Source organism: Lepidochelys kempii, chromosome 25, assembly GCF_965140265.1.
Source record: "Lepidochelys kempii isolate rLepKem1 chromosome 25, rLepKem1.hap2, whole genome shotgun sequence".
NCBI classification, from domain to species: Eukaryota; Metazoa; Chordata; order Testudines; family Cheloniidae; genus Lepidochelys; species Lepidochelys kempii.
Genome location: NC_133280.1, coordinates 16959787 through 16986433, shown reverse-complemented (window position 1 = coordinate 16986433; position 26647 = coordinate 16959787). Strand labels below are relative to the sequence as shown.

The following is a 26647-nucleotide window of genomic DNA, read 5'->3' as shown; positions in this document are numbered from 1 at the left end:
TCTCAACAGCAGAGGGGTAAGTGTATGCTGACAGCCCTGCATACATCTGGGACTGTGTTACGGCACACAGGCCATTAAATGGTTCAATCCCAGACTACGGACAGCAGAGCTGCACTGCATCAGGATTTTCTATTTTTCCTCCTTTGAGATTTGGGTATTGGGGAAAATAAGAAAGAAAGCTTGGAAAAAGAGCTTTTTAATTTAAAAAACCACTAAGGCTATTTGTGTTTATTGTTGGCTGCGTGTAGGCTGGGGTGGGGTAAGGATGAGATGGCATACACACATTGTGTGTGGGGTGCTCATTCTGTGAGGGCATGCAGATCCTGTAGAAAGAAGCAGATGTTTGTTTAAAGAAGTTCATTTCAAATTACTTAATTACCAATTTTTTTAAAAGTTGAAAGTTCCTGTTTCAGGTACATCTCTGCTCCCTGCAGTTCCTAGCCCTCCAGGCTGAGGATACTGCTCTATCATAGGAAAAAGGGGAGGAGAAAGATGCAATCCTCACACAATTCAATAATGGGATTGGACACAGCACCTTCCCACATGTATGGGGCGCCGGCAGAAGCTTCAATGGCTGAATCAGGGAGTTTTATCTTCTGAAAACTATTATACATTAAGTAGAGATACAGCCTGGTCCATTGGTTAGAACCAAGGAAAGGGACTCAGGACCCCATGGCTCTGTAGGACCCTCAGCTCTCCTACTGACTATCTGTGCGATTCTGAGCAAGTCACTTCCCCTCTCTGTGCCTCAGTTTCTGCACTGGTAAAATGTGGAGAAGAATACTGACCCAGCTGAGTAAGGTCCTTTGAGATCATCAGATGAAAGTTACAGTTTTAAGTATCATTACTAATAAAAACAAGTACTAAGTCAGCTTATAGTCAATGTTAGAGCACTGTACTTTGTTCAAGTTCCAAGGGAGATTGGTTCATGTATCTGGATTGCTTGTCAGCCAATCTGATCACAGATTTTGGCTTGAACGTAGCAGGTGGTGCTGCTGGAGCCCCTCCCTCCATCAGGACCGTCCCACTGACCTAGCAACTAGCTGGAGTGAGGCATGCGTAGCTGGGGCAAGACTCTCCATTTCAGCTGACTGACAAGCTACAGAAGAGCTACCAAAGGATAAGAAAGGGACAGAGCCTTCAGGAGTGGGATTGAAATGTTCCCTCTACCCTATTGTAGATATCAGACTCTTGTCTGGGAAAGGTCACTCACTCGGCATGTTTCCCATACAGAGCAGGCTACCATTATCTAATTTGGCAGACCTGCAAGATGTCCCGAGGATAAGAGCACTGCTGAGGAAGACAGCTGAAAACATCCCAGGATATAACATGTCCTTATTTTCAGAGCTGCTCCTTTCTGCTGCAGTCTGGGCCGAGTTTCTTAACCTCCCTGTTGGCTTCACTCATGTGACTACTCCAATCCAAGCCCAAGCAAACTGCTCACTTTATTCCACTTACTGCAGGGAGGGAAAGTCCCAACATAATATTTTGTTTTATTTAACAGGAACCCTCTCCAAGGCCTCTGAAAAATGTTTGTACTCCAGAAATAACAATCCTGAAGGCCTTTTCCTACCACCTTCCACACCCTCCCAGCAGCTTGCTCAGCCCTAAGGCAAGGGACCACTTTTCTGAAAGGAGAGTCAGTCTCCATGCTCACTCTTTCTTGGCCTCCTCCATAGGAGAACCTGCCAGATCATGAGATCGTTCTATGAATAGATGAGTGCTGTCCACCAGGGATGGAATTAAGATCACAGTACTCACTCCTCCTAGGAATGCAACATTCAATTCAAAGCAAAGATGAAAGGCCAATGTTTCCTGTTACAAACAAACTGCTCCCCCATCTCCAAATGTTTGTGCCTCAGCCAATGTTTGCTGCACACTGATGGGATGAAACTAAAAAATGGCCCCTGGCCAACCCAATCAATCCTAAGCAGTTAATGCTCCTGCAAAGAATGTTCCAGCCAGCTGGTGTCACGGTGTAGTTCCGTGGGGAGTAGAGTTTATTCCTGAACTCTGGGGCTGGCTGGGAGGCAGTGTCTTCAGCACGTGGGGCTGGGTGGTTTTACAGTGGCACCAGTGGCCTTTGGAAGAGGTCCCCGACAGCCCAGCTCCAGCAGAAGGAGGGTCAGAGCTTCAGAGGCAGGGGATCCCTGGGACTCACTGGACTCCCCTTTTTACTTACTTTACATCAATGTGACAAGCAACGTAGAAAAGCCAGACAGCCAGAAATGTATGCTAGGTACTTACAGCCAGGTTTACAACAAGGACCCTGTCCCAAAGAGATTACATTTTAAATAAAAGAGCATATGGCAGGGAGCTGACGAACAGGAAACACTAACGGAGCATGGAAGGTTGGGGGGGGGGGGGTCTTGTTGGATCCACGCTGTTCATTTAGATTTTCTTCCTACTGTCCAATTTGTCAGCAGTTCCCTGATGGAAGTAAGGTGATTCAAGTGTGAATGCCGCTCCCTAATGCCTACCCAGACAATTCCTGCAATTCTCTCCAACACAAGAGAAAATATCTGCGAGGCAGGGATGATCCATCTATTCATACTTGCCAGTCTGCAAACACATTTCTTGCAGAATAACAACGCCTGGTCCTATTGCGTCACTAGCATCAGCTCCAGGACGTGGGACAGTTACTACAGAAGACAGGATCTGGTGATGCACAGGAACTCATTCTCTGGCTTCTCAAGACCACATATTTGCTGGGGTAGTGCAGCTGATGGGTTTATTGAGGGGATGATCCTACTCATGTAAGTAGCTGTTACCCACATTAGGAATTCCACTGATGTGAATGGGACTATATTCCTGTGAGTAACTTTCCAGAGTGAGCCCAAGTACATTTCCAAGTTCCCCAGTAAATGAGCTGACAGGGAACTGGGTCACATTGTTCCCATTGCTGGGGTAACACAGCCAAATGCTAACAGTGAAATTATCACTGAGGGCCAAATGGAGCCTGCACAAGTGATATGGCAAATGAACAAGGACTGCAGAAAATATAAACACCACGAACCTCTGCAATAAAATGGCACTTTCTGGTGATTAAGTCTGTACTGAGTCCATTCTTCCCCACCCACCTGAAACTTGATTTGGCTCCTGGAGTTTTACATCCCTTTAGGAAATCACAGATTTAGACACGGATCATCTGAACTTGCACTAGAGCCCCACAGCACCTGAGCCGACTTAAACCAATCACATGCTTCATCACTAACAAACCAATGAGCCCAAAGGGGACGTGGGGGTAAGGAGGGATTCATTCACTTGTTGAACTTTGATTCATTTAATGCGTGGTTGGTTGGTTGACCTAAGATGAGCCCAGAGGATTATTTAGAGTCACATGCTGTTCGCTCTTCCTGAAGCAGGATTTAGCTTGTTTTATTTTATAACTTTCACTCTGCCATGACAGCTCAGTGCAGAGAAGCATCTCTGCTTTCCAGGAGCTTCCTGCTTCCTACTGAAATGACCAAGGCACTCGGAGATCCTGTGACCCAGTCAGGCACAATTGTTTGTGTTTAAATGTACCTGTGCCTATGGTGAGCAAAAGGGTGCACATTTTAGACATTCAAATAAATAAGACACCTGGCATAACAGAGACCAGGTCATTTGTGAATTCCACCTCTTTTGCCCTAGTCTATAGACAATGTGGCCAGCAGTACCTCTGTCTATAGTATAGTGACGTAGCAATGCCGTTATAATTAAGGTTAAAAGAAAAGGAGGACTTGTGGCACCTTAGAGACTAACCAATTTATTTGAGCATGAGCTTTCGTGAGCTACAGCTCACTTCATCAGATGTTGAAGTGATCTTCATCAGATCTACATCTGATGAAGTGAGCTGTAGCTCACGAAAGCTCATGCTCAAATAAATTGGTTAGTCTCTAAGGTGCCACAAGTCCTCCTTTTCTTTTTGCGAATACAGACTAACACGGCTGTTCCTCTGAAACCTATAATTAAGGTTGTGTCACAACTTTTGTTTAAAGGTCAACCTTTCTAAGTCCTCTAAAATCAACATGCTTAGACAGATCCTTTTAATATTTGTTTGTCTCAGGAGTGTGCAGAGTATGACTAGTGACCCAAACTAGGAGTCATTAGATCTAGGAGTTGCGGAGATAAAAGTCCCCAAAATATAGCCATTTTTCAAAAAAGTTTCTAGGTGGGGTTTTTTGTGGAGAGTTAGAACAGAGTCGGCACTAGGCATAAGCAAACTAAGCAATGTCTTAGGGCCCCAAGCCACTCAAGGGGGCCTCCTATTCGCTTTTTATTATGTGTTGTGGTGAGGGGTCCCAAAAATATTCCTGCTTAGGGCCCCAATGAGCTAGCACTGCCTCTGAGTTAGAGGCCAAACTATTGCTGTGATGTGGATCAAAATCCACCAAGTTTTACCCGAGGTAAAGCATGGCACTCACTAAAACTCTGGGGGACCCAAACTGAGAATGGTATTTAAGAAAATATACATTTTTTACAGTCTGCATACAACAAAGCAGAAAAACAGCTAGAGGGTTTCCATTGCCACCATCTGATGTTTTAAATCTCAACTCTTGTAAGTGCTCTAAAATCCAAGTGATTACTCGGACTGCTGTCTCACTGTGGCATAGGGTAACATTAGTGATCCAAATGTGGGGTCATTTGACCAAGGGGCTCCTGAGTTACAGGCGCCCCCCCAAAATGGTTTCCTTCTGCTGCCTTGCACTGTTAAACCAAGAGGTACTATTGACTTGATGAGTCACAGACCTCGTTGAGATTGATGGGTCTGCACTAACCCTTCCGGTAACACAACTTAGGATACGTGAATCACACGTGCCCCATCCTCTCCCCAAGAGAAAAGGAATTTTGGACTGAATGGCCAGAAGTCGCTGCACTGTGAGAGTCATGGGTGGCACTTTTATTTTGGGATGAATGTAATCAAAGTATTCGGGAGGAAAAAATCAGACATGTGAATGCTTCCTGGGAGGGGAGGAGTATTAGGGGACAGAGGAGTAGGGGAATAGGGGATAAGGGTTTGGGGCTGCAGTGAGGAGAGGGGGAATAAATGCAGATGGGTGGCAGGGCAGAGGAGAGAGGTTGGTGGCTCAGGTGAGTGAGCCATGAGGATGAGGGGGTCTGAAGGGAGATGTGGGGGTGAGTGGCAGGGAAACTGGGGGAACTACAGGGACAGGGGCACCTGTCAACCCCACATTCTTGCCCCACTAGGGATCTGAGGCCCCCTCCCCTCCAGATGATATGAGGAGTCTTGCTCCGGTGGGCGGGGCAGCAGAACCGGGGGAGGAGGGACTCATGCACCTTCAGTGGAAATATTGTGGGGCTCCACACCCATGTAAACTTGCACATTCAGCTGGGAACATCCCATTGAGATGAATGAGCCACTTCACACCTTTCAGAGCCTCCTATGCTGCAGACTGGTGCACAGAGTAGCCTTTTCCCTCCATCCTCCCTCTATCCTTCCCATTTAAAGGATGATGCTTCTAAGTGCTCTAAAATCGGCATGCTTGCATGGATTTTCTTAAAGACTAACAGACGTATTGGAGCATAAGCTTTCGTGGTGATGCATCCAATGAAGTGGGTATTCATCCACGAAAACTTACGCTCCAACACTTCTGTTAGTCTATAAGGTGCCACAGGACTCTTTGCCACTTTTACAGATCCAGACTAACACGGCTACCCCTCTGATAAATGGATTTTCTTGAAATTCATTATGCCTTGTGGGAGTACAGAGTAGGGTTACTGACCCAAATTTGGTGTCATTTGAACCAGGTATTCCAGAGATATAAGCCACACAAAAAAATGATCATTTTTCTAAAAGTTTCTAGGTGTTGGGGTTTTTTTTTGTTTTTTGTTTTTGCACAGAACTAGAGATCAAACTATTGCTGTGATGTGGGACAAAATGGTCTTGGTCAGTCTTTATCCACGCTAATGCCTGGCACCCTGGAGGCCCAAACTGTGGACAGTATTTCAGAACACATTCACTTCTTCGCCTGCGTAGATGTCCAGTCTGGAAGGATTACGGCGCGCATGCACCAATAAAGAAAAAAGACTCTGAGAGCATTTCTATGCAGCTACTTTATGTTTGCCTGGGGTAGTTAGAGGGAATGTGCTGAGGCCACTACCCCTGCTGACCCCGCCACTGATGTTTCTAATCCAGACCTTTGTACACCTATTCAATAAAGATTTAATAGTTTATGGTGCTTGCTACAAGTTGTCTGTGTTGTAACAGGTTTTTATTTTATGGGAGATTTACTGTGAACACAGCAACATAGTCAGCAGCCAGTCTAACCAAAATTTTTGTTATATCTGGTGGGCATGAGCCAGAGGACTTGGGGGGCAGGGCGGGAGAGGAGGCAGGGGACAGAGAAAGGGGTTGTGGCTGCGGAGGGAGTGGGAAATGAGGATGGATGATAGGCAAGCCTTAGAGTCGCTGTTTGAAAAACTGATATTTTAATAGCCCCACAGGGGGAAGGCCAGGGGTGAAGGCAAGTGGCTACTTCCTGATCTCAGGGCAGATTAATGTGATGTTTCCAAAGACAAACAGCACAGAGGATTGGAACTGACAGTGCAGGTACCTTGATCATTAAGGGAAAAAAAAACGTGTGCAGGGCTAGGGTTGCCAATATGTGGATTCTGGGCAATTCCTAGATCACAAGGTTACAGACGTTTTCGGGAGAGCAAGGAGTACACCATGACATGGGGACTACAGGTTGATTTGAGTGGATGCCTGCACTGGCATCATATTTTCCCCACTCTGCAGCAGTGACTTAAAAGGTGGTGATTTACCTGATGTTGTGATGACTCACAGAGGCAGAAATGATCTGGGCCTTGTTTTTGATGTACACTTGATGTACAGTGTATGAGAGCAGATTTGGATCGCATCACAGATGTGTGTCCAGGAGCTCTGATAGTTTTCTCTGATTTGGTTAAGTGTCTGCATGATTGCTACGGTGACGATATGAAAGCTATTATTAGGCGCGGGAAGAACATTAATCAGGAAATTGGAAGGTTCATGGCTAACTGGAAAACGTGTACTGTCTGGCATATAAACATTACAAGTGCTGACACCTCACTGTTCTTGGAGAGAGGGTACATCTATTGGATAGAGCTCAGAGGATCTTTTCTCAAACATAAAAATGTCAGTATTCTGGAACATATATCCTGTCTGTGATTTGTCTCGCTGGCCTTGTCACAAACTCCACCCCACCATCCATTTTGACACATGACCAGGAACATGATTCTACAGTAACTGTAATTGTCCTTCACTCCAGGCAATGCATGCAAATTGGGTTATTGGAGGGGAGAAATAACAGCAACAAAAATGTTTGCATACCAGGGAGTGAGGACTTCAAGAAGGTGTGTTCCCTGCTTACACTGGGAGGCCTGGGTACCATGGTGGGGAGGAGGCCAGGTTGGAGGGGAATGGGTTAGTGGCAGGGCAGTGATGTGTATGTGTGTGGGGTGACTGGCTTAGTATGATGGTACAACTACCTAAATGATTACTAACTCCTATCAATGACATATAATTTCTTGTTAAAAAATACTACAACATTCAACAGCAAACAACTAAATTAATGCAGAGTTAAGATTGCTTGGTGACATGTTGTTGCCTTGTAGAATGCTGAATTGAGCAAAACTCAAACTTCTGAAAACCAGGGAATGCACAGTTAAGGTTGCCCATGCAACCTTAACTCTGCCCTCTTTCAGCACTGCATCAATTTGCTCCATAGACACATATACATTTGCTCTACTAACCCAACAGTTGCCGAAATGTGCAAACTCTTCATCTCCTTTTACAACCTATTCATTCTCACGCACAAGATTCCACCTAACACTACTAAAGGATAAAAAGGAAAACAAAACAAAAAAGGTTGCCCATGCCACCTTCCTGGTGCACCCTTCAAGCAATGTCTCAGTATGTACATAGCACACAGTCACATTAACCTTTCATGCTATAAGATTCAGGGTGTCCACATCCTGGTTTACACTCACACACATGGCCAATTCACCAGAAAGAATGACACACAGGTACAATTTATGAACCACTTCACAGCCTTTTACAACCCCGTTACACTTACTCACAGGATACCATATCAACCTAGACTTTCACTTACCCATCATTAAAGCATAAGAATCCTTTTATATTCCACCTCACTGCTGACAATATCCTTTGTAATAAAAGCCTTGTGCCCTGCTACTGACATACTCTACACAATTCTGCACAGAAATGATGCATACTGCATCCTGAAGGTGCACATGTATCTCTTCCCTTCTTCACACACAAGAGAATGCAAAACATAGATTTCTTCACATCACAATCATAGCTCTGTCACACACCTCAAAGTAGTCCACAGATCTCACAAACACACCTTTACCAAGCAGAGTTAACTACTGCTTGCACTATTTAGTACAGCTTCACCTGACACTCTACACTCAACTGACCAACTACACTCATATTACTTGGAGTGCATGCAGATTACAAATGCTTAGAATGCTCTCATACCCCACTCACTACTGACAATACTCTTTGTAATAAAACCCCTTCCCCTGCTAATTATATAACATACACAATTCTGCAATGAAATGAAGAATACTGGATCCTGAAGATACACATGCAGCTGTTCCCTTTGCTCACATGCATCAGAGTCCAAAACATATATCCTGTCATATCATAATCACAGTTCTGTTACATGCCTCAAAGTAATCCACACATGTCCTCATATCACAGACACACCTTTACCAACGAGATGGGGGACAGTGGATTGGCATTCATGACGCATCCCCCATAAGTAACCACTTGCAGCTTGTCTGTGGTTTGGAGCAACGGATGATCCAATGAGCAGACAGAATTCAAGGATTATCACAACTCTCAGTCAACCAATCAAATGAGTTCCAGACAATGATTCTGAACCGGTTTTGTACCAGAAATAGAATTTGTGCTGCAGCAGAACTTTGGAGGCGTTTTCGAGACAATCCACTGTGTCAATGTGGGCAGCCACAAACCATGACACATATTGTTGAGGACAGCAAAATGACTCACCTTCCTAGAGGTCTTCATGCCTTTAACATCGCTGATAAGAACGCTGTGGCTTGGCTTGATCGACTTGCATACGCCAAATAAATAAACCAAGGAGACCCAACCACTGCCTCCACCATTTAGTGTAGGTCTGACTAACACACTGACTGCTCCTGGAGTGCAAATAATTTCCATTGGCTACTGCCAGCTCCAGGGGACCAGAAAAAAGGGAGGTAGCATGGGCTATGTTCCCCCCTGCCTTTTTTGTCCTTTAATAGTTGGTGTTCTCTGGGTAAGAGTAAATGGGCTGTGAAAGGAGATGAAGAACTTGTACCTTTCAGCAACTGTGGGGTTATCAGAGTAAAGGTATGTGTGTTAATGGGGCATATTGGAGCATTGCTGAAAGAGGGCAGAGTTAAGGTTGCATGGTCCATCTTAACTTTGCATTTCTTGGTTTTCAGAAGTCTGAATTTTGCTCAACTCAAAGTATTCTGCAAGGCGATAACATACCACCAAGCAACCTTAACTCTGCATTTACATAGGGGTTTTTTGCCATTAAATAGAATGTGTCTCAGTGGTTTTTCCTTGTGTGAATGTTTTAAAGGATTCAGATGCAATTGGAAGAAAGAGATACAGAGCAGACCAGATTTATACAGCTTAGAAAAAAACAAGCATCCATATCACTTAGTCTTATGGAGAATCAATTGATTTATACATTATCAAAATCCAGAGTGAGTGTGACCATGACACACACTGACTAGATCAATTTGCAACTCCTCAGGTAAGGTCATCTGTGGGAACGCTCAAAACATGTTTATATATCTTGAAGAGCTGCCCAGTTGCTTTTGTTGAGCAGGGGAAGGGCAGGGAACATGAGGGGGCTAGATATATGCTGGTCTGAGCATCAGTGCCAGGAGAACATGGAAGAGGGAGGGGAACACAGCTTCTGTCCATTTACTTCTCACTCTGCAGAAACTATTTGTTTTGCTGATTTGTTGGAAGAGTTTGAGCCCAAGGAAGAATTGTTGAGTGGAACGCAGCCAGGAAAAATCCAGTCCAGTTCATTTACTAGAAACAGTGTGAAACAACTACTCTATTGACCCACCTCCAATGCTTCCTCGCAAGATTTATTGTAACTCATGAGCATTTTTGACATATGAATCTTGGGGAAAAAACTTCCCATAAATAAAAGCACCAACTGAAATGAGCAGCCAGCTTCCTCAATTCATTCAAACCCAGTAAAGTGGCAGCTCCTTCCCACTCCCCTTCACCTTGCACTTATTAAGGGCATTTACCCCAGACAGAGGCTTTAATAACAAGATCAGAGCAGCCATCTCAAAAGTGTAACAGAAAAGTTAAGGTAAATTTGATTCAGCTGTAATCTCTAGGGTTCCTGCAAATGGTCCAGCTGGCACCAAGTCCCCCTGACTCATTTGCTAGGACGAACTACACCAGTCTGATCTCAAATGGGAAGTTTTCAGTTTACCACTGCTAATGAGATGCTATGACAGCTGCTGAGTACAAGCTCCCCATATCCCAGGGTTTGGCGTTCATTCACCTGCCCCTCTCCGTATATAACTAGCTGCCATGAAATCTCAGGCTCTCACGGGCACTGAAGGTAGCACACAGCATATGTTAATTTTTTCAAAACAGGGGACAAGAAGAGCTGGGGTCGCATTTGTGCATTCATTTGGCCTAAATTCTCCTGCCTTCTCGCTTTTTCTAACTTTGAGATTTTCTACCTAGTTTTTGCAAAAAAATTACTAGTCACTTATTGCTCGTGATCAGCTCTAACTTTATCAAAGAAAAAGGGTTTTAGATCAATCTAAAGACAAGACAATACCTGCAGGAGTTTGTTGAATGCTAGGCTGCTCAATTCCGTGGAAATGTGTTTCTCTTTCTTCTGGCAAATTCTTGGCTGTAGAAGAAAATTATACAATTGCCACAATGTTGGTTACAGAACCACTAGAAAATGTTTCAGTTCCCCATGATTAAGGGTGGAGAAAGTTCTGGATTTTTTTTTTTTTTTAGTTGATGGCAGTGTCTTGGGTAAATGTTCAAATTTCACAGAATATGCATGGCTGCCAAGTCCCCACCCCCACCCTGAACTGTTGCGATTTTCCAACAGAGGGGAGTTGGCACAGCAGTGGGAATTTCCATTTCTACTTCCTCACTGAGGCTGTGACTGCTCGTGGGCGGTTAGCGGGCCAGCCCTAACCCATGGAGTGTAAAGGGGACAACAGGATGTCTCACCAACAACCAAGGTGAGGAACACCACCTGGGTGTGGAGTGAGAGCCAGCTCAGCACCTGCAGATGAACCACATGGGGCCAGCCCAGCCCGGCCTGGGGCAGGGATTGGGGCCTGGCTCCTTCTGTCCTCAGCTCTGGCCCAGGTCGCCCCGAGTGCTTCCTCCCTGCCCTGCCCACTGCGGCCCTCACACCCCTGGGGGAGGCACCTCAGTGCCATCTGGAAAGGAGCTGAGACTGGAATCAATCCCCGCACTGTAATCAGCACAGTATTCAGCATTACCACCACTTAGAACACAAGCAGGTGGGGGCGGGCGGGGGAGAGGTGTCATGGTGTGAGGGGGCCCTGTCCCACCAGGGAGATAGGGGTGGTGGGATGGATCCGCCTCAGCTCCTAGCCAGCTGGCACAGTGGTGTCTCCCTAGGGTTGCCAGCTCTGATTGGATATATTCCAGGAGGTTTCATCACAATACATAATGTTTAATTAAAGATTAATCTTTAATTCCTGGAGACTCCAGGACAATCCTGAAGGGTTAGCAACCCTATGTCTCTCCACCAGGCCTGCAGGGGCCATGGTGAAGTGGGCCAGGCCAGGGCTCCTAATTGCCATGTTGTCAGTGCTGACCCCCTCTCCCCACTGGCCACACAGGAAGCAGCGGTTGGCAGCTGGAGCTGAGTGTGAAGCGAGCCAAGCCCTGATCCCTTGCCCAGGCAGGACTGGGCCGGACCAGCTGGCACCATGTGGTTGAATTTACACACAGTTGGCTTTCTCTGCTCATCCAGGTGGCGTTCATCACCCTGTCCATTGTTGAGAACACCCACCTGCCCATCACACCCACCACTTCCCTGCCCGCCGTTGGCATGGGACTGGCCCGCTAATGCCCCATGAGCAGCTGTAGCCTCAGTGGGGAGGCAGAAGCAGGGGTACCCATCTCTGCTTTCTTACTGTTGGAGAACAAATCACAGTATTGGGCTAATTTTGGGATTTCTGTGCAAACCACGATTTTCACAGTGCCCTATCCACCATGATCCAGCATAGTTCATCAAATTGCCACACTGCACCTGATGAAAGCACATGGGAAATCTCTCAGAGATCTCTCACAGGGCTCATTTATATCTGGAGACATCACTCTGGATGAATATCAGTGGAGCCACTGAAATTCCTCAAGGGTCATTTTGACTAGTCCTTTCGTCCTTGAGATATGCAAACCCCACTGTGACCATTTCAGCACAGCAGGAAACTGCCAACTCTACTAAATGCAAGGCCCAGCTCATGTGTAGCAGGACAGGGAGCTACCTTTTCACTTTTGGAGATGGAGTTCAAATCCTCCACTTGTCCACATCAGACACAATTTAATCAGCAGACCTTGTTCAGGGGAGGTTGTGGACTGCCTTGGCTAACCCGTAACAACAGAACAGGAAACTGAATGGAACTTACAGGCAGAACATTGAGACATAGGTATCTGCTCTATCCTTGTATTATTCCTGCAGGATGCTACCTCCATCTGGCAATGGTTCTGATAAATCATCCCATCTGATCCACACACTGGCTCCCCATCATAGCCACAGTCCCGGGAGCACATGCACTGCTCAAAATATTCATCTTCTAAACAGCCAAAAACATTGTTGCACGGCCCAGAGTGAAAGAAACCTGAAATGGAAGCAGGAACATCAGAAGCAGAGGAGAGAGGATATTTTAATTTTTTTTTTCTTGTGTTTCCTAGACATGTTTTTTTTAACAAGAATTCCCTGCAGCTTCTCAACAGGAGTTTGTGAATTTACTGAAGCAGGAAGCGGTGGGAATAGACCAGCCGCTCTGGAATAGCACTGGCTGTAATACTTCAGTTCCCCCATGCACAAACACACACACACGCACCAATTTGTGCGTCATGTGGGACAGAAAGAAGTAGGTAGTCATAGAATCATAGAATCTCAGGGTTGGAAGGGACCTCAGGAGGTCACCTAGTCCAACCCCCTGCTCAAAGCAGGAAGAAATTATTGTCATGGCAGACACATGAAACTACTCTGTCTTGCTACATAATTAACTTGTGGAACTCTCTGCCAAAAGTTGTTATTGAGGTCAAGAACTTAAACAGGATAAAAAATTGTAACATTTATATGAATGAATAATAGCAGCATCCACAATTAAGTTAGATAAAAGATTAAGAAAATTATAAGGGACATAAGGCTTCATATTCAGTGCATAACCCAACCAATAACTGACAGAGATTGGGAGGAAACTTCCCTCATTAGGAGATTATTCCATAATTGTACATTACTCGTCCTTCTGAAGCAACATGTACTAGCTACTGATGGTGACAGAAGACCAAATTAAATGCCAGGTTTCAGAGCATCCGATGAAGTGAGCTGTAGCTCACGAAAGCTTATGCTCAAATAAATTGGTTAGTCTCTAAGGTGCCACAAGTCCTCCTTTTCTTTTTGCAAATTAAATGCATCATTGGTCTGATTTGCTGTAGTCATTTCTATGCTCACCACAGGCATTTAAAAACTACCCACTACCGTAGCCTCGAGACACTGAAATAAACATTTTTTTAAAGCCCTCACTCTCAGTTCTGAATTCCCAAACTATATATCTTTTGGATTCCGCTTTCAGAGATTGCCAGTTCATCTTTGCTGCAACTTACCGACCCAGTGATTGGCTGAGCTTTCCACCTCATTGCACGTTGGCCCATCACAGAGCTCCCGTGCCAGGGGGCTGTTTTCACTCACATTGTAGAAACGAGTCGCTTCAAAAGCTACAGAGCAGCAAGAATGACAAATTATAAACAAGCCATGCGGCTAGGTCTTTAGCGTTAGCAAGATCCAAAGACAAAGAGCACATACCTGGCTCATAGTAATCATACACTTTGATGGGGACAGGGGCAGTTTTCCCAACTATATACTCTCTGAAGGCTTGAAATTTTACACAGGTCATGCATTGGCTAGGAATCTGCACAAAGGGCATAAGAGTTTTAGTTTAACATAGTCTACAGTTCTATAAGTCAGCGGAGTAAGGCAGCTGCTTACTGCTATACAGTGTGCACCATTTAACTCAACTCTCACTGTGCTAGATACCTGCACTAACCAAGGCACCTTCCAATACCAAGCTGTTTACTATGCTGAGACAAGTGTGGCATAAAAGCACAGACAGATCAATAAGATACAGGTCGAGCGGAGTCCTGTGTAAGGCACATCCTGCACTGGGGGCAGTGTATCAGCGCCACAAACTCAGCCTGGCATCTGAAACCCAAGCTGTGTTCTCTGCCTTGTTCATCAGCATCATCAGTCATAAGCTGTTCTGCAACTGGAATTTAGTTAAAGATTCTGTTGCTGATGAACAAGGCAGAAAAGACACAAGCTCCCCCTCCCAGGTGTGCACTGATTTGCAGATCCAACTCCGAATACTCATTGCAAATGGACCCGTGAGTAAAAGGCCATTGTTACATAGCCCCTTTGGTGACCCTAATGGTGCTTTAATGTCAGATTATCTTGTGGTTAAAGCACAGGACTGGAAACTAGGGGAACTGGGATCTATTTTGACCTCCTGTATGGTCTGGGGCAAGTCACCTCCATCTTTTGTGCCTCAGTCTACTGCCAAAAATGTGGATGATGGCTGCCTGCCTCAGAAGGGGTTCATGAGGCTTGCCAATTAAAGTTTGTACTGAGATCCTTATCAGCAAAGAGCTATCAAAGGCAAAGTATTCGTTATTATTTTATTTAAGCCTGATCCACTGATCATTTCTCTCGCCTTATCCTAACATAGAAAAATAACAAAATCATACACAAAGTCATTACCTCATCAAAATAAAAAAGGATTTTTCTTCCATCAACTTCATATCTTTTTAATCCAATTTGCTTGTTCATTAATAACTGGAAGGAAATGAAGAGGTTTATCATAAACCTATTTTATGGAAAATATTTTGCAGTCAACAAAAAACCAAAGCTTTCAAAGTGCTTAGGAAACACCTGATCAGAACCTAGAGAAAACACAACTTCTCTCTGTTGGAAAATTACCTCAGAGGATGAGCAATAAGGGTCACAGGTGCCTCCAGATAAACCAGGAGGAAACTAAGTTTGTGTTTTTCTGATGCGATCTGTCTATGGTATGATATGTCCTATGAGGTGCAACGTGTTATGGTGCAGCACTTGCTAGCTACTGGGGACCATGCTTATCTCCACTGGAACTCATCTAATATTTCATCCATACTCTGAGTAGCTCCTGGATTATTTTCAGTACCAAGGCTCAAGCAGAACCCCAGATACCTCAAAACACTTGCTAGAGTGCAGTCTCTTGTTTACGCTCCCTCAGTCAGCCAGGGAATTATGCTGATGGACTGCACTGGGTATTAAAGGCCCCCTCCCACCATTGCTGCTGGCTCAAACAACTCAAAACATTCTTCTGCCAGGAAAATTAATCCTTACATTTGAAAAGGGCAGCCATCTGAAAGAGTCCTCGGCACCCTCCCTCAGAGATAAGGGGGTCAGGCCAAGCCCCTACTATTCACCTTCTCTACCTTTGGAGTCAAAGGGAATTGCAGTACACATTGTGCTAGCCAGGCACCTATGCTTATTCTGTACATGCTCATCAATTACTGTACTGTGATGATCTGCACACACTGGGGATTTCAGAGCAAGACCCACACCTACAGTGCTGGCTCCCTGAAATCCACTTCATCTGGTGTTGTTCATCAGTGTCTGCAGAGCTGTTCTCCCTGTGCTGTGTATGCAGCAGGATTACTACCCTTATGGAAAAGTTCAAGAGAATTTATAAGAGAATAACATGACTATTGAATGAATGAACCGTTCCACATAGACAGATAATTATATCCCTACTACATAATGCCATAGGATGCCTCAAAGGTCCTTAGAAGAGAACCAAGGATTAATGCCCAATGGAAAGGAGGGCAAGGCATTATTATTATTTGTTAAAAGATATAATATGGGGCTAAAAGCACATGCACTGTAATTCACCCAACCTGCTACTAATATTTTTAGCTGTGAATTTCTTTAGTGTGCTGCTCAGAGCTGTAAAACCCTATGCACAGCTTCCTGCTATTACTGTAACAAGAAAAGGAACATGTGTTTAAGTCCCACACAATATGGAAAGAGCCAATTTAATTTGTCCGTATAATTTTAGGGGCCTGGTGGTGGCTGTTATTACTCAGCCATGGACGGCTGCAGACAGCCCTTTTATGAGGGCTCGGTGAGACTGGCGCCACCGGGAAATGCTCTGCTCAGCTAAAGTTGCATTTTTTTGGTGAAGTTTGATATGCCAGCCTTTGGTGACCTCTGACCTTGTCGACACCCAGCACTATTAGGAGGATTTGTGGCTACACAGTAAGGGGGCCTGCCTCTTCATTAACCATCACCATCCTCAGAGCTGCATGGGAATCCCCTCTGTGTACACTATTCCCTTGTGAGTGCAAACACCTAACAAGGAAACCTGATTTATAAAAACCCCTAGGACACGATGGTAAGTGCGTGGAGTGGAGGAGAGAGTGGGAGCAGCAAGAAAACACAGAGATGGGAATATCTTGTGTCTCTAATGACAAACAAAGTAGTCCAAACAAGAGGCACATTTGGGGCTATGTGTTAAAAAGAGCTGCCTCCTTTTGTAGGCACAATTTGCAGGCACATTTTGTGTCACAACTGAACTGCAAGTGCAAATCTGTGCAATGCCTCCAAGTGCTACAGGTGTGAGAATTGAGACCTCCACCTACAGCACCTGCAGAAAGGTAGACTGGGCCACAGACCTTTGCAAATTGCCCCCTGAAGGAGTTAGATCTTCTAACTGCATGACTCCTTTTATCTCCAGTGGGAATCACTCAGCTGCAGCCCCAGAGAGGGTTGTGGAAATGGACTGCTCAGAACCTTCTCCCATGCAAACAACTTTTCCCCCAGACAGGGGTGCTGTCTGCGGAGTGTTTGGCTCACAGAACTTGCAGACTGGTTGAATTTGAATCAGCACCTGGGCAGTAAGAGCTATGCAAATCGCAGTGCTGCTTCCAAAGGCAAGAAGATGGAGCTGCAGGGACTCAAATCTCTCTCAGCACAGATGATTCATGCTCTGGGGTGCTTCATGGGTTCAATCTTAACATTTTAAGGTCAGGCTTGACAAAGCCTTGGCTACGATGATTTAGTTGGGGATTGGTCCTGCTTTGAGCAGGGAGGTGGACTAGAGGACCTCATATTCTATGATTCTAAGAAGCAAGTGGGAGAGGGAGAGGAATTATTTAAGCTCATCACCAGTGTGGACACAAGAACAAATGGATATAAACTGGCCACCAGGAAGTTTAGACTTGAAATTAGACGAAGGTTTCACCTTCCTCTGTAGCATGGGGCACGGGTCACTTGCTGGAGGATTCTCTGCTCCTTGAAGTCTTTAAACCACGATTTGAGGACTTCAATAGCTCAGACATAGGTGAGAGGTTTTTCGCAGCAGTGGGTGGGTGAAATTCTGTGGCCTGCGTTGTGCAGGTCAGACTAGATGATCATGATGGTCCCTTCTGACCTTAGTATCTATGAATCTATGAATCTAAGTGTAATCAACTCTCTTCCCCCACCCAGCAATAAGGAAAGAAAATTATCTGTTGCTTTATGGAACTAGAATCTTAAAGGGCACACCCCTCCATCCACCCCCAAACAACAATAGATCATTGGTGAACTGAGATCCTTTACTGCCTCGCCTCCCTGACAAAAACCCTTGGGGCACTGGGAACAGGGGAGATCAGATCTAGGGAAAGGGGAGATGGGAAAGGCCACCACAAACACTTTTGTTTATAGAGCGGAAGCAAAGACAGACCTGTGTGCCCAGTGCTTGAGAAATGCCTGTTTGTGTCTAATGTGCTGGAGAGATCATTCAGTTTGACACGAGAGGGATATTAAACTCGCACATGATGCTTCTCAGATATTAATATATTTAACAATACATCCAGTGTGGGTCAGTCTTTGATCCCTTCTCTACTCTGGCTTGGATATGTTCCCCATTTTTTTCTGTTCTGTCCCCCAGGATGCACGTCAGCATTTGGAAGGGAGACCAGCAGTATCTCAACATTCGCATAATGGTGCTAAATGGGACACCCGAATCCCTGAGGTCCCACGTGTTTCAAATATTCTGTGGAAGATTTGTGGTGCATTGCCCAAAGCTTCTTATGACCACACAATGGAAGGCTAAGGCCTTTCTGACTCATCCAATCTTTAAAGTGCCTGGGTGCTGCATAGAACAGTTAGCATGTACAGGCCACTTCGCATGTGCCATGCGCTGTGCGATTATTAACTAATTGCCAGAGTAGTCACTCCTGCGAGGCAGGTAAGTATTATCCTTATTTTAGAGGTGAAGGATATTGGGGCACAGAGAGAAGAAGTGACCGGCTAAGGTCACACAGTGAATCCATGGGGTAACTGGGATTAAAACTCAGAAGTTCCTGATTCCTACATCAGTGGTTCTCAGCCAGGAGTCCGGGGCCTCCTGGAAGGCTGCAAACAGGGCCAGTGTTAGACTGGCTGGGGCCCAGGGCAGAAAGCCCAAGCCCTGCTATGCGGGGCTGAAGTCCGGGGCCCTGAACTCTGCCACCTGGCGCTGAAGTCGAAGCCTGAGCAATTTAGTTTTGTGGGGCCCCCTTGTGATGTGGGGCCCTGGGCAATAGCCTTGCTTGCAAATCCCTAATGCCAGCTGTGGCTTTATGTGCAGAAAAAGGTTGTAGCACAGGCAGGCCACGGAGTTTTTATAACTTGTTGGGGGAACCTCAGAAAGAAAACGGTTGGGGGCCCCTGTCCTAGATCATGGTACATCCACTCTGGAGTTAACCACACATCAAACTACTCGTAAAGCTGAGCAGAGTGCCAGCATAAACCACTAAGTCCTGATGGCGTGAGTAGTGAACAGGCCCTGTGCTGGCCCTCTGTTCAGAAGTGGAATTGCTCCTACTTTAAAACTCTCAACCTATAGATGTGTGCAGAACAAACCCCAATAATTCATTTCCTCCATGTATTAGAGAAACACCTGGCTGGCACAGCTGCAAAATCAGTCTTATACCAGAACACAATTCTCTTGACCAAAACCATCCTAGGATTAACTGACACACAAACTTTGCAGCCTCCAGAAAGTGTCAGCACCTGAGACCCCAAGAGGGAAATCCACCCCAGGGCTCATTCCACTGTTCCTGTGCTGTGGGGAGGCACAGGATAGGTCAACACAGCCTGTCCTGGGTCCTGAGAGCTCCTACTGCTTCTTTAGCTGCATCAGGCCCTACCAGAAATATAAGGAGCCCCTGGGGATGGCTTCTTAGCCCAATATGCCAGTGCTTCCTAGTGTTTCACTCCTTGCTTTTCCAGAAACAAAACTGGACCCGCTCTCAGACTCTTTTATACTATTTGCTTCAATTGCCCTTTTCAGTAACATATTCCAAAGACTTAGTCCCATTTGTGTAATGCAATTCTCTCCAGCAGAGGAGAGCTTGCACTTCACTCCTAGTGTTTGATCCCCTCTCCAGTGTGAACAATTTACCGTTAGCAACAATCAGTCCCTTCCATTATTTTTGAAACCTCAGAGCTTGCAAGGAGAATAAGCCCAGCAGCTCTCCTAGCCCTTCGTAGCTGGTATTCTCTCCACTGCTCTGCATGTGCCCCCTCCAAAGGAATAGCCTCCTTCTTTCAGAACAGTATCAGCTCACCTATTTTCTTCATCATCCATCCCTCTGGCTAATAAAGAAGAGGTCCTGACAGTGATTCCCACTGGGAATGTTTCTATGTGCTCTGAAGCTGCCCTGCACCTCCTGTTCCTAAGCCAGTTTTCCACCCATATCCTTTTGCCTTTACTTACAGCTCTTCCACAGGAAGTACTGCAAACATAAACCAAGACCAAAAGAGGCCCCTCGGTTATTTCCTCACTATCTTCCACAAAGCAATATGGGAGACTCCTATTGGTGATATTTCCTTATACTGATATTCAACCTCCCATTACCTATAGGCAACATATGTACTACCCACACGTCCTCTGCAGTATGTGAAAAAGAAGCAGAAGAGAGGTTCAACATTGCTATCTCTATAGCAAGGACTCTAGGGTTCCCCACAATTTGACCTGGGTTTTCCTGCACTTTTTCTACTCCACTTTAGGCATTTATGGCTGTACCACTTGTTGCAGGGGAAAGAGAGAATCCCAGACTCAGGAATTAGCCTGTAAGTGAAAGACGACTTCATTTTCAAATGCATATATTTAAAACACGGCAGAATGGAGACTCCAAGGGTGCACACATATTATCCTGCTACCCATATTACAAAACCTTTTCCATTTTCTTTTAAAGTAAAGGCTCCATGCATTACAGGCACGTATATCTGCACAAAAGTATACATGCTCTCCTAATACATAAAAGGTCAAATTCTATTCTCAGATCCTAACAAACAATCTCACTAGCTTCAGTGACAGTTACCGTGTGATATCTGAGGGCAAGTTTTGACTCAAACTGCAGCCCTCTGAAGATGCACATAATGGCTTCATCTTCACTGGGGGGGAAAAAGGTGCATTCTCAACTCAAGTTAACTAACTTGAGGTACAATCCTAGTGAAGACAAGGCAGTTTGTAGTCTTCACGTGAGTTAGTAAGTCAAATTAAACTGCCTTGTCTTCACTAGAATTGTGCCTTGTTAGTTAACCTGAGTTATGAACACAGCCCCCCCCCCACACGCACACATACACACACACATACAGAAAAGACAAGGCCATTAAAGGAAGAGGTCTGTTGTGTAGAGAAATTCCTGATTAGCTCTTTTGCTGTTTCTCAGAGATAGCATGTTAGTTTCTTTTCTCTCTTCAGATAGAGTGTCACTAACAATTTTATTTATAACATCAAAAAGCAATGAAAACAGTGTAATGCTGCAACAAAGTCTAAAGTGAATCTGAAGACTGTAGTTCCTCCCTCCTAGAGAGCTGGCTGGGCAAGAGGCACATTCTGTCCACCTCAGTTTGGCTTGCAATAAACATGATGTTCTCCCAGAAAAAAAAATTCCAAGACACAGAGCCTCCAATGAAATCGAATCCAGATGTTGGAGATAATACAGCCCCTAAGAAGCCATAAACAGCTCCTGTTGGAGCACATTTTCACTTCAGCTTTTCCAAATGAGTCTCATTTAATTACCATGAGCCATGCACAGTAATAAAGGCTTATTTGGCTGAGTTAGGTAAATTTGTTAATCTTACTCAGAACATCTGTTTCCCCACTTCAGATAAATATTTTCTGACAAGTGAAATCTCCTACCCTCTGATTTTAATTACATCTCTTCTCACATAATATGGCATTTACCTCCCCAAGCACCTCAAAAGGAATCCCTGCTAATGAAAGAGCCATGGCCAACCTCTAAGCACATGCTCTGCACTCTGATCACAACATCTTACCTGCTCCAGGCTCTCAATATCTGCTCGGAAACCTGAGAACAAGGGTACCTCCAAGACAGCCATGTTTGATGATCCCGAATGCAGCCACCTTCCCAGGGGGGATAAAAAGAGAGAGAATAAAGTCAGGAACTAAGTTAAACCATACCTGGAGCAGTTGGGGATGAAGCAGACTTGAGACAGAAACTTTCAAAGAAAAGTGACACACAGAGTCTAGGAGGAGAGGATACCTAATCCCAAATGAAGGGCTTGCTAAAAGCCACATTCTCTTTAGTTTTATAAATGCTCCCAGTGACAGGTTGGACCACCTGATGTGCTGGGGTTTAACTGAGCCTCCCCTGCTCAATCAGCCTGGGTTCCCTCTCCCTACTTTGCTGAATTAGGCTCTCTGGCCTCTTGCAGCACACACAAAGTAGGGCCACGTCCTGCTGCAGACACAGATTGAAGTCAGCTCTGTGTGAGAGGGCTCCCCCAGCACTCACGTGCCCTCCCCTTTTAGGAGACAAACCCAAAATACTACTGTCTTGCACTGTATAGAAATATTTGCACAGTGCAAGCTCATCAAATTCACCCTCTTCCTCAATGTGAAGAGAGATGTGCACGACTTCTTGCCGCCCCTCCTCCCCAGTTAGAAATTACAGAAACGGGATTTAATAATAAACAAAACAAATTTTATTAACTACAAAAGGTGAATTTGAAGTGATTATAAGAGATAACAGAAAGAACAAAACAGATTACTGAGCAAATAAAACAAAGTATGCAAGCTAAGCTCAATATACTTAAGAAATAGGTTACAAAATGTAATTTCTTACCCTAAATATTATTTTAGGCAGGTTGCAAAGTTTCTGTGGTTCAGAGTTCCAGTTATATTTCTTTTCAGTCTGGACTCCGCCTCCCACCCCCTGCCTTCCCTTCAGGTGGCTTTAGCAGTCTTTCTTCTTGGGCAAACAGGCCATGGAGAGGAGGAGTCCCGTTTGCATTCTTCCCCACCCTTAAATAGGATTTATATAAGGCAGAATCCTTTGTTTCCCAAACTTGATCCCCCTTCCCTTCCAGTGGAAAGTTACAAGAAGTCCCAGGTAATGTTTAGTATCAGGTAACAAGACCACCTGACCTAATAGTGACAGGTTTCAGAGTAGCAGCCGTGTTAGTCTGTATCCGCAAAAAGAAAAGGAGGACTTGTGGCACCTTAGAGACTAACAAATTTATTTGAGCATAAGCTTTCGTGAGCTGCATCCGATGAAGTGAGCTGTAGCTCACGAAAGCTTATGCTCAAATAAATTTGTTAGTCTCTAAGGTGTCACAAGTACTCCTTTTCTTTTTGACCTAATAGTGTCACAGTTAAGTCCCCCTCCTCCCCACGCCTCCCAGGAGGAAGAGAGATTAGTATCTTCATGGTTTTGTTGTTGCTTCCTGATAGCTCATCAAATTTGATGGTGGGTGTCTATCCCAATATACCCCCAGTTGTAATTGTTACATAGTCCATATTCCTAACTTTAGATACAGACATGATACATGCATACAAATTGGATAATCACATCCAGTAAATCATAGCCTTTCCAAGCATACCGTACAAGACCCATCTTGCATAAAGTATATCTCAGTTATGTCATATCCATATTATAAGCATATTTCAATAAAGAATATGGAGTGTAGCGTCATACTCCTCTCTGCTTTTGCTAGCCAAAAATTAAGTGCAGCCCATAGAGCACAGAGATGTGAGAAGGCAGGCAGAAGAGGACAAGAAGGATACAGTCTATCATGGTGCTGCTAGACTAATTATTAATTATTGGACATCATTGGGCAAGTGCGCTGCTGACAGAGGGAAATGGCTCCTTGTGGGAGGAAATGCTTCTGCTTCTCCCTAAAGTGGCCTGCTGGGAATGGAGTAAGGCATAAGAAAGAGCAGTGCCTGGATTGGTGACCTTGGCACACATATGCAACGTATATTACAAACAAGAAACAACGCAAAAAGGTAGCTCAGGCATGCAACAGCTCTGCACAGATCCACTTTTGTGGATATGGGGGCATTCTAGGCACAAACTCTGAAATCCTCTCCCCAGCCCTGCACTTAGATAGCACGGTGATGGGTAATTAAAAATACACAGACTCAGTTCAGATAATGCCCATGGCACTTGTGATGTCTTGTCACCCTGGACAAGATGGGAATTCAGCCACTTCTATATGGAATAACTCAGCCTTAGGATCACCACTTGCAGAACTTCATGATACAATCCAAAGCCCTTACTGAGCATCACAAACATAAACTTCAAGGCTCTGGGCTTTATCTGCGTCTCTGTAAATAGAAAAGCATGGCCATATCTTAAAGGAAATGCAGAGACACACTGGGCTCAATGTAATATATATATATGAAAAGTGCCTAAGGGCACATCTACACAGCAAAAAAACCCAAAACAAAACAAAAAAACAACCCCGCGGCAGTGAGTTCCAGAGCCCACATCAACTGACTTGGGCTTGTGCTATGGGGCTAAAAGTAGCATTGTAGACTCCCCCAGTCGGGCTGGAGCCAGGGCTCTGAAACCAGTGAGGGGGGAGGGTCTACGACCCCAGGCTCCAGTACAAACAGGAACATCTACATTGCTATTTTTAGCCCTGTAGCGCAACCCCCACAAGCCAGAGTCAGCTGACTTAGGCTCTGAGACTTGCTGCCGTAGGGTTTTGTTTTGTTTTTTTGCTGGGTAGACGTATCCTTAGAGAGTGAGCTCCCATTGTTAGACAAGAACAGGTATGGCATGGACAGAGGCAGTGCCATCTTCCCCACTGCCAAAGTGCTTTGCCCAGCAGGGGTGACAGGCTGGTTATGCCTCCATAGCCAGTTTAGTCCTTGGCTTCTCTGCTGTGGCTCTCAACGAGGATACTGATTAGTGCCAAGTGAGATCAGGATACATAAGACCCCAGATGGCCTTTCCCCAACATGGCCTTTGGGGCTGGAAGTGGTTACTTGGGGTTAAAGGAATTCATGTCCTATTACCAGGTCCCAAGCCATCCAATCCTGCTCGTCCAGAACTTTCTATAAACAGTTGGTTAGGAAACCTTGTTCTGAGGTGAAGACGATGTTGGCTAAAATTAGTGAGCTGTAGCTCACAAAAGCTTATGCTCAAATAAATTGGTTAGTCTCTAAGGTGCCACAAGTACTCCTTTTCTTTTTGTTGAAGGCCAGTAAACCAAGGGGCTGAACTGAAACACTGAGCAATATCTTAAAGGTGACTGCAAAGGGGGAAGCAAATGGGTGTGGTTTTTTCCGTCCGCTTTTATCAATAGGACTTTGGATCCTGTCTACTTTGGGGACTGTATGGTGACTGGAGAATTAGGGATGTGATATCACAAAAGAGCAAAAACTGCACAGTATGGAAGGGAAGATTTTTAGTCTAGTTAAAACTGGTATTTTGTAAACATCCAATTCATTCCAATGCCTAATTGACACCTAGGGAAAAGAGTGTCTTTATCATTATGGTTATTATTAATAATTATCTGTACTACTGTAATGTCCAGGATCCTGAGCCATGGACCAGAACTCTGTTGTGCTAAGTACTGTACAAACACAGAAAAAAAATATGGTTCCTGCTCCAAAGAGCTTACAGATAACACACCCTCACTTGTTCAGATAATGTGAGAGAGCTCACTATGTACATCATCCTCTGCAACATCAGTGAGGCCTCCAGCAAAACCAGAGAAAATAAGACTTGTCATTCCTCATATTTCTATGGGAAAACACAAGCAGATGGAGGAGAATCCTTCCAGTCCATTGTATGTTACAAAGAGGGCAGATGCTCATTGATTTCAATTCCTCACAGCATGGAAACAGGGGCACTATTGCAACAAGGAGATTGGTGCAATTAAGATGTAGACCCAGCTAACTCCTCAGAGAGAAAGTGGCATTTCCTGTTCCAGTAGAGCACTCTCTTTGCTCTAAATTCATATAGTCATTCAGTCTCACCCCAAAAAGGAAATATCCTGAGGACTTGACTCCTCAAAATAAACAATTTCCCTCTTGTGTAACAACTCCAGCTTGATGCATTCCCTTTGCTATCCTTATAAATGCCTCCCATTCAAGCTCTACAGGGGAAGACATCTAAGGAGTTAAAGAGCATGTTTACTGGGGGACTAAGGGGCAGGGAAGATCTCATTTGCTTTTGTTTGTTGTCCAAGACTTCGATCTCCTCACCCTGAACTTCCTCTCAAATTTCTGTCTTTGCTCCAGCAATTCCTATGGCAGAAGTTTCAGAAATGACAGCAGAAAGCTTGTGTTGATGCAAGGCAGCCTCCTTAGTTACAGACATCTTCAAAGAACAGATGAAGAACCTTTCAAACTTGCCTCCCCATAAGATGCTCGTGCAATAGCAGAGTCAGGGCCTGGCTACGATAATGTAGCTGGACTGGTGACACAAATGGGCTGCGTGAGCGCAAAGCAGAGCAGGCACAGGGACCGCGCTATCCGGTAAGATGCTGGTGCAGATACCGGTTAACTCAACAGGCCTGAGAAATACCCCCTTCTTCCACTGATCATACACCCAAAGCTCCCAGAGCCAGGAGGGCAAAGCAGCAGGTGAGAACCTCAGAGCCAGGGAGAGTTTGCTAAAGAACCTGGACAGGCTCTTGTGGTTACACAGAACCGGCCAGACAATTTTCAGGGTCCCCAGCAAAATGCTGCGGTGGAAGGTGCAGTAGGACCTGAGCTGCTTGCCACTCAGACATTGCTGCTGGAGGAAGGCATAAAGCTGGCTTGTGAAATGCAAGTCTATGTGGGGCCAGACCTGGGGATTTCATGGGGCCTTGGCATTCGTTAGCATCATGACTGCCAGCAACATAACATAAGAGCCAGAAAGAAGGGTTTGGTGAGTTTAGAGACAAGAGAGTCCCATCTCTGTTTGGAGTCACTCTGACAGATTGTTTTCAGGACTGTCTCCAACTCTTTGGCAGGGAGGAGGTGGCAGCAGGCAGGACGCACAGACATTCCCACTGCTATGATGAGGCACTGAGGGACTGTGTTACTG

General features: G+C 45.1%; 1 protein-coding gene across 3 annotated transcripts in view; it reads right to left on the bottom strand.

Annotated features, from left to right (window-relative positions):
- Positions 1 to 26647, bottom strand: part of CPAMD8 (C3 and PZP like alpha-2-macroglobulin domain containing 8) — a 91435-nt gene that overhangs the window by 5125 nt on the left and 59663 nt on the right. For all 3 annotated transcript variants that reach the window (XM_073324643.1, XM_073324642.1, XM_073324644.1), the window contains 6 exons: positions 21636 to 21723; positions 15042 to 15116; positions 14091 to 14196; positions 13892 to 14002; positions 12685 to 12897; positions 10842 to 10916 (listed from right to left, as the gene is read on the bottom strand). In XM_073324643.1, coding sequence (XP_073180744.1) covers positions 10842 to 10916; positions 12685 to 12897; positions 13892 to 14002; positions 14091 to 14196; positions 15042 to 15116; positions 21636 to 21723 — 668 coding nt within the window. The remainder of the gene's footprint in view (positions 1 to 10841; positions 10917 to 12684; positions 12898 to 13891; positions 14003 to 14090; positions 14197 to 15041; positions 15117 to 21635; positions 21724 to 26647) is intronic.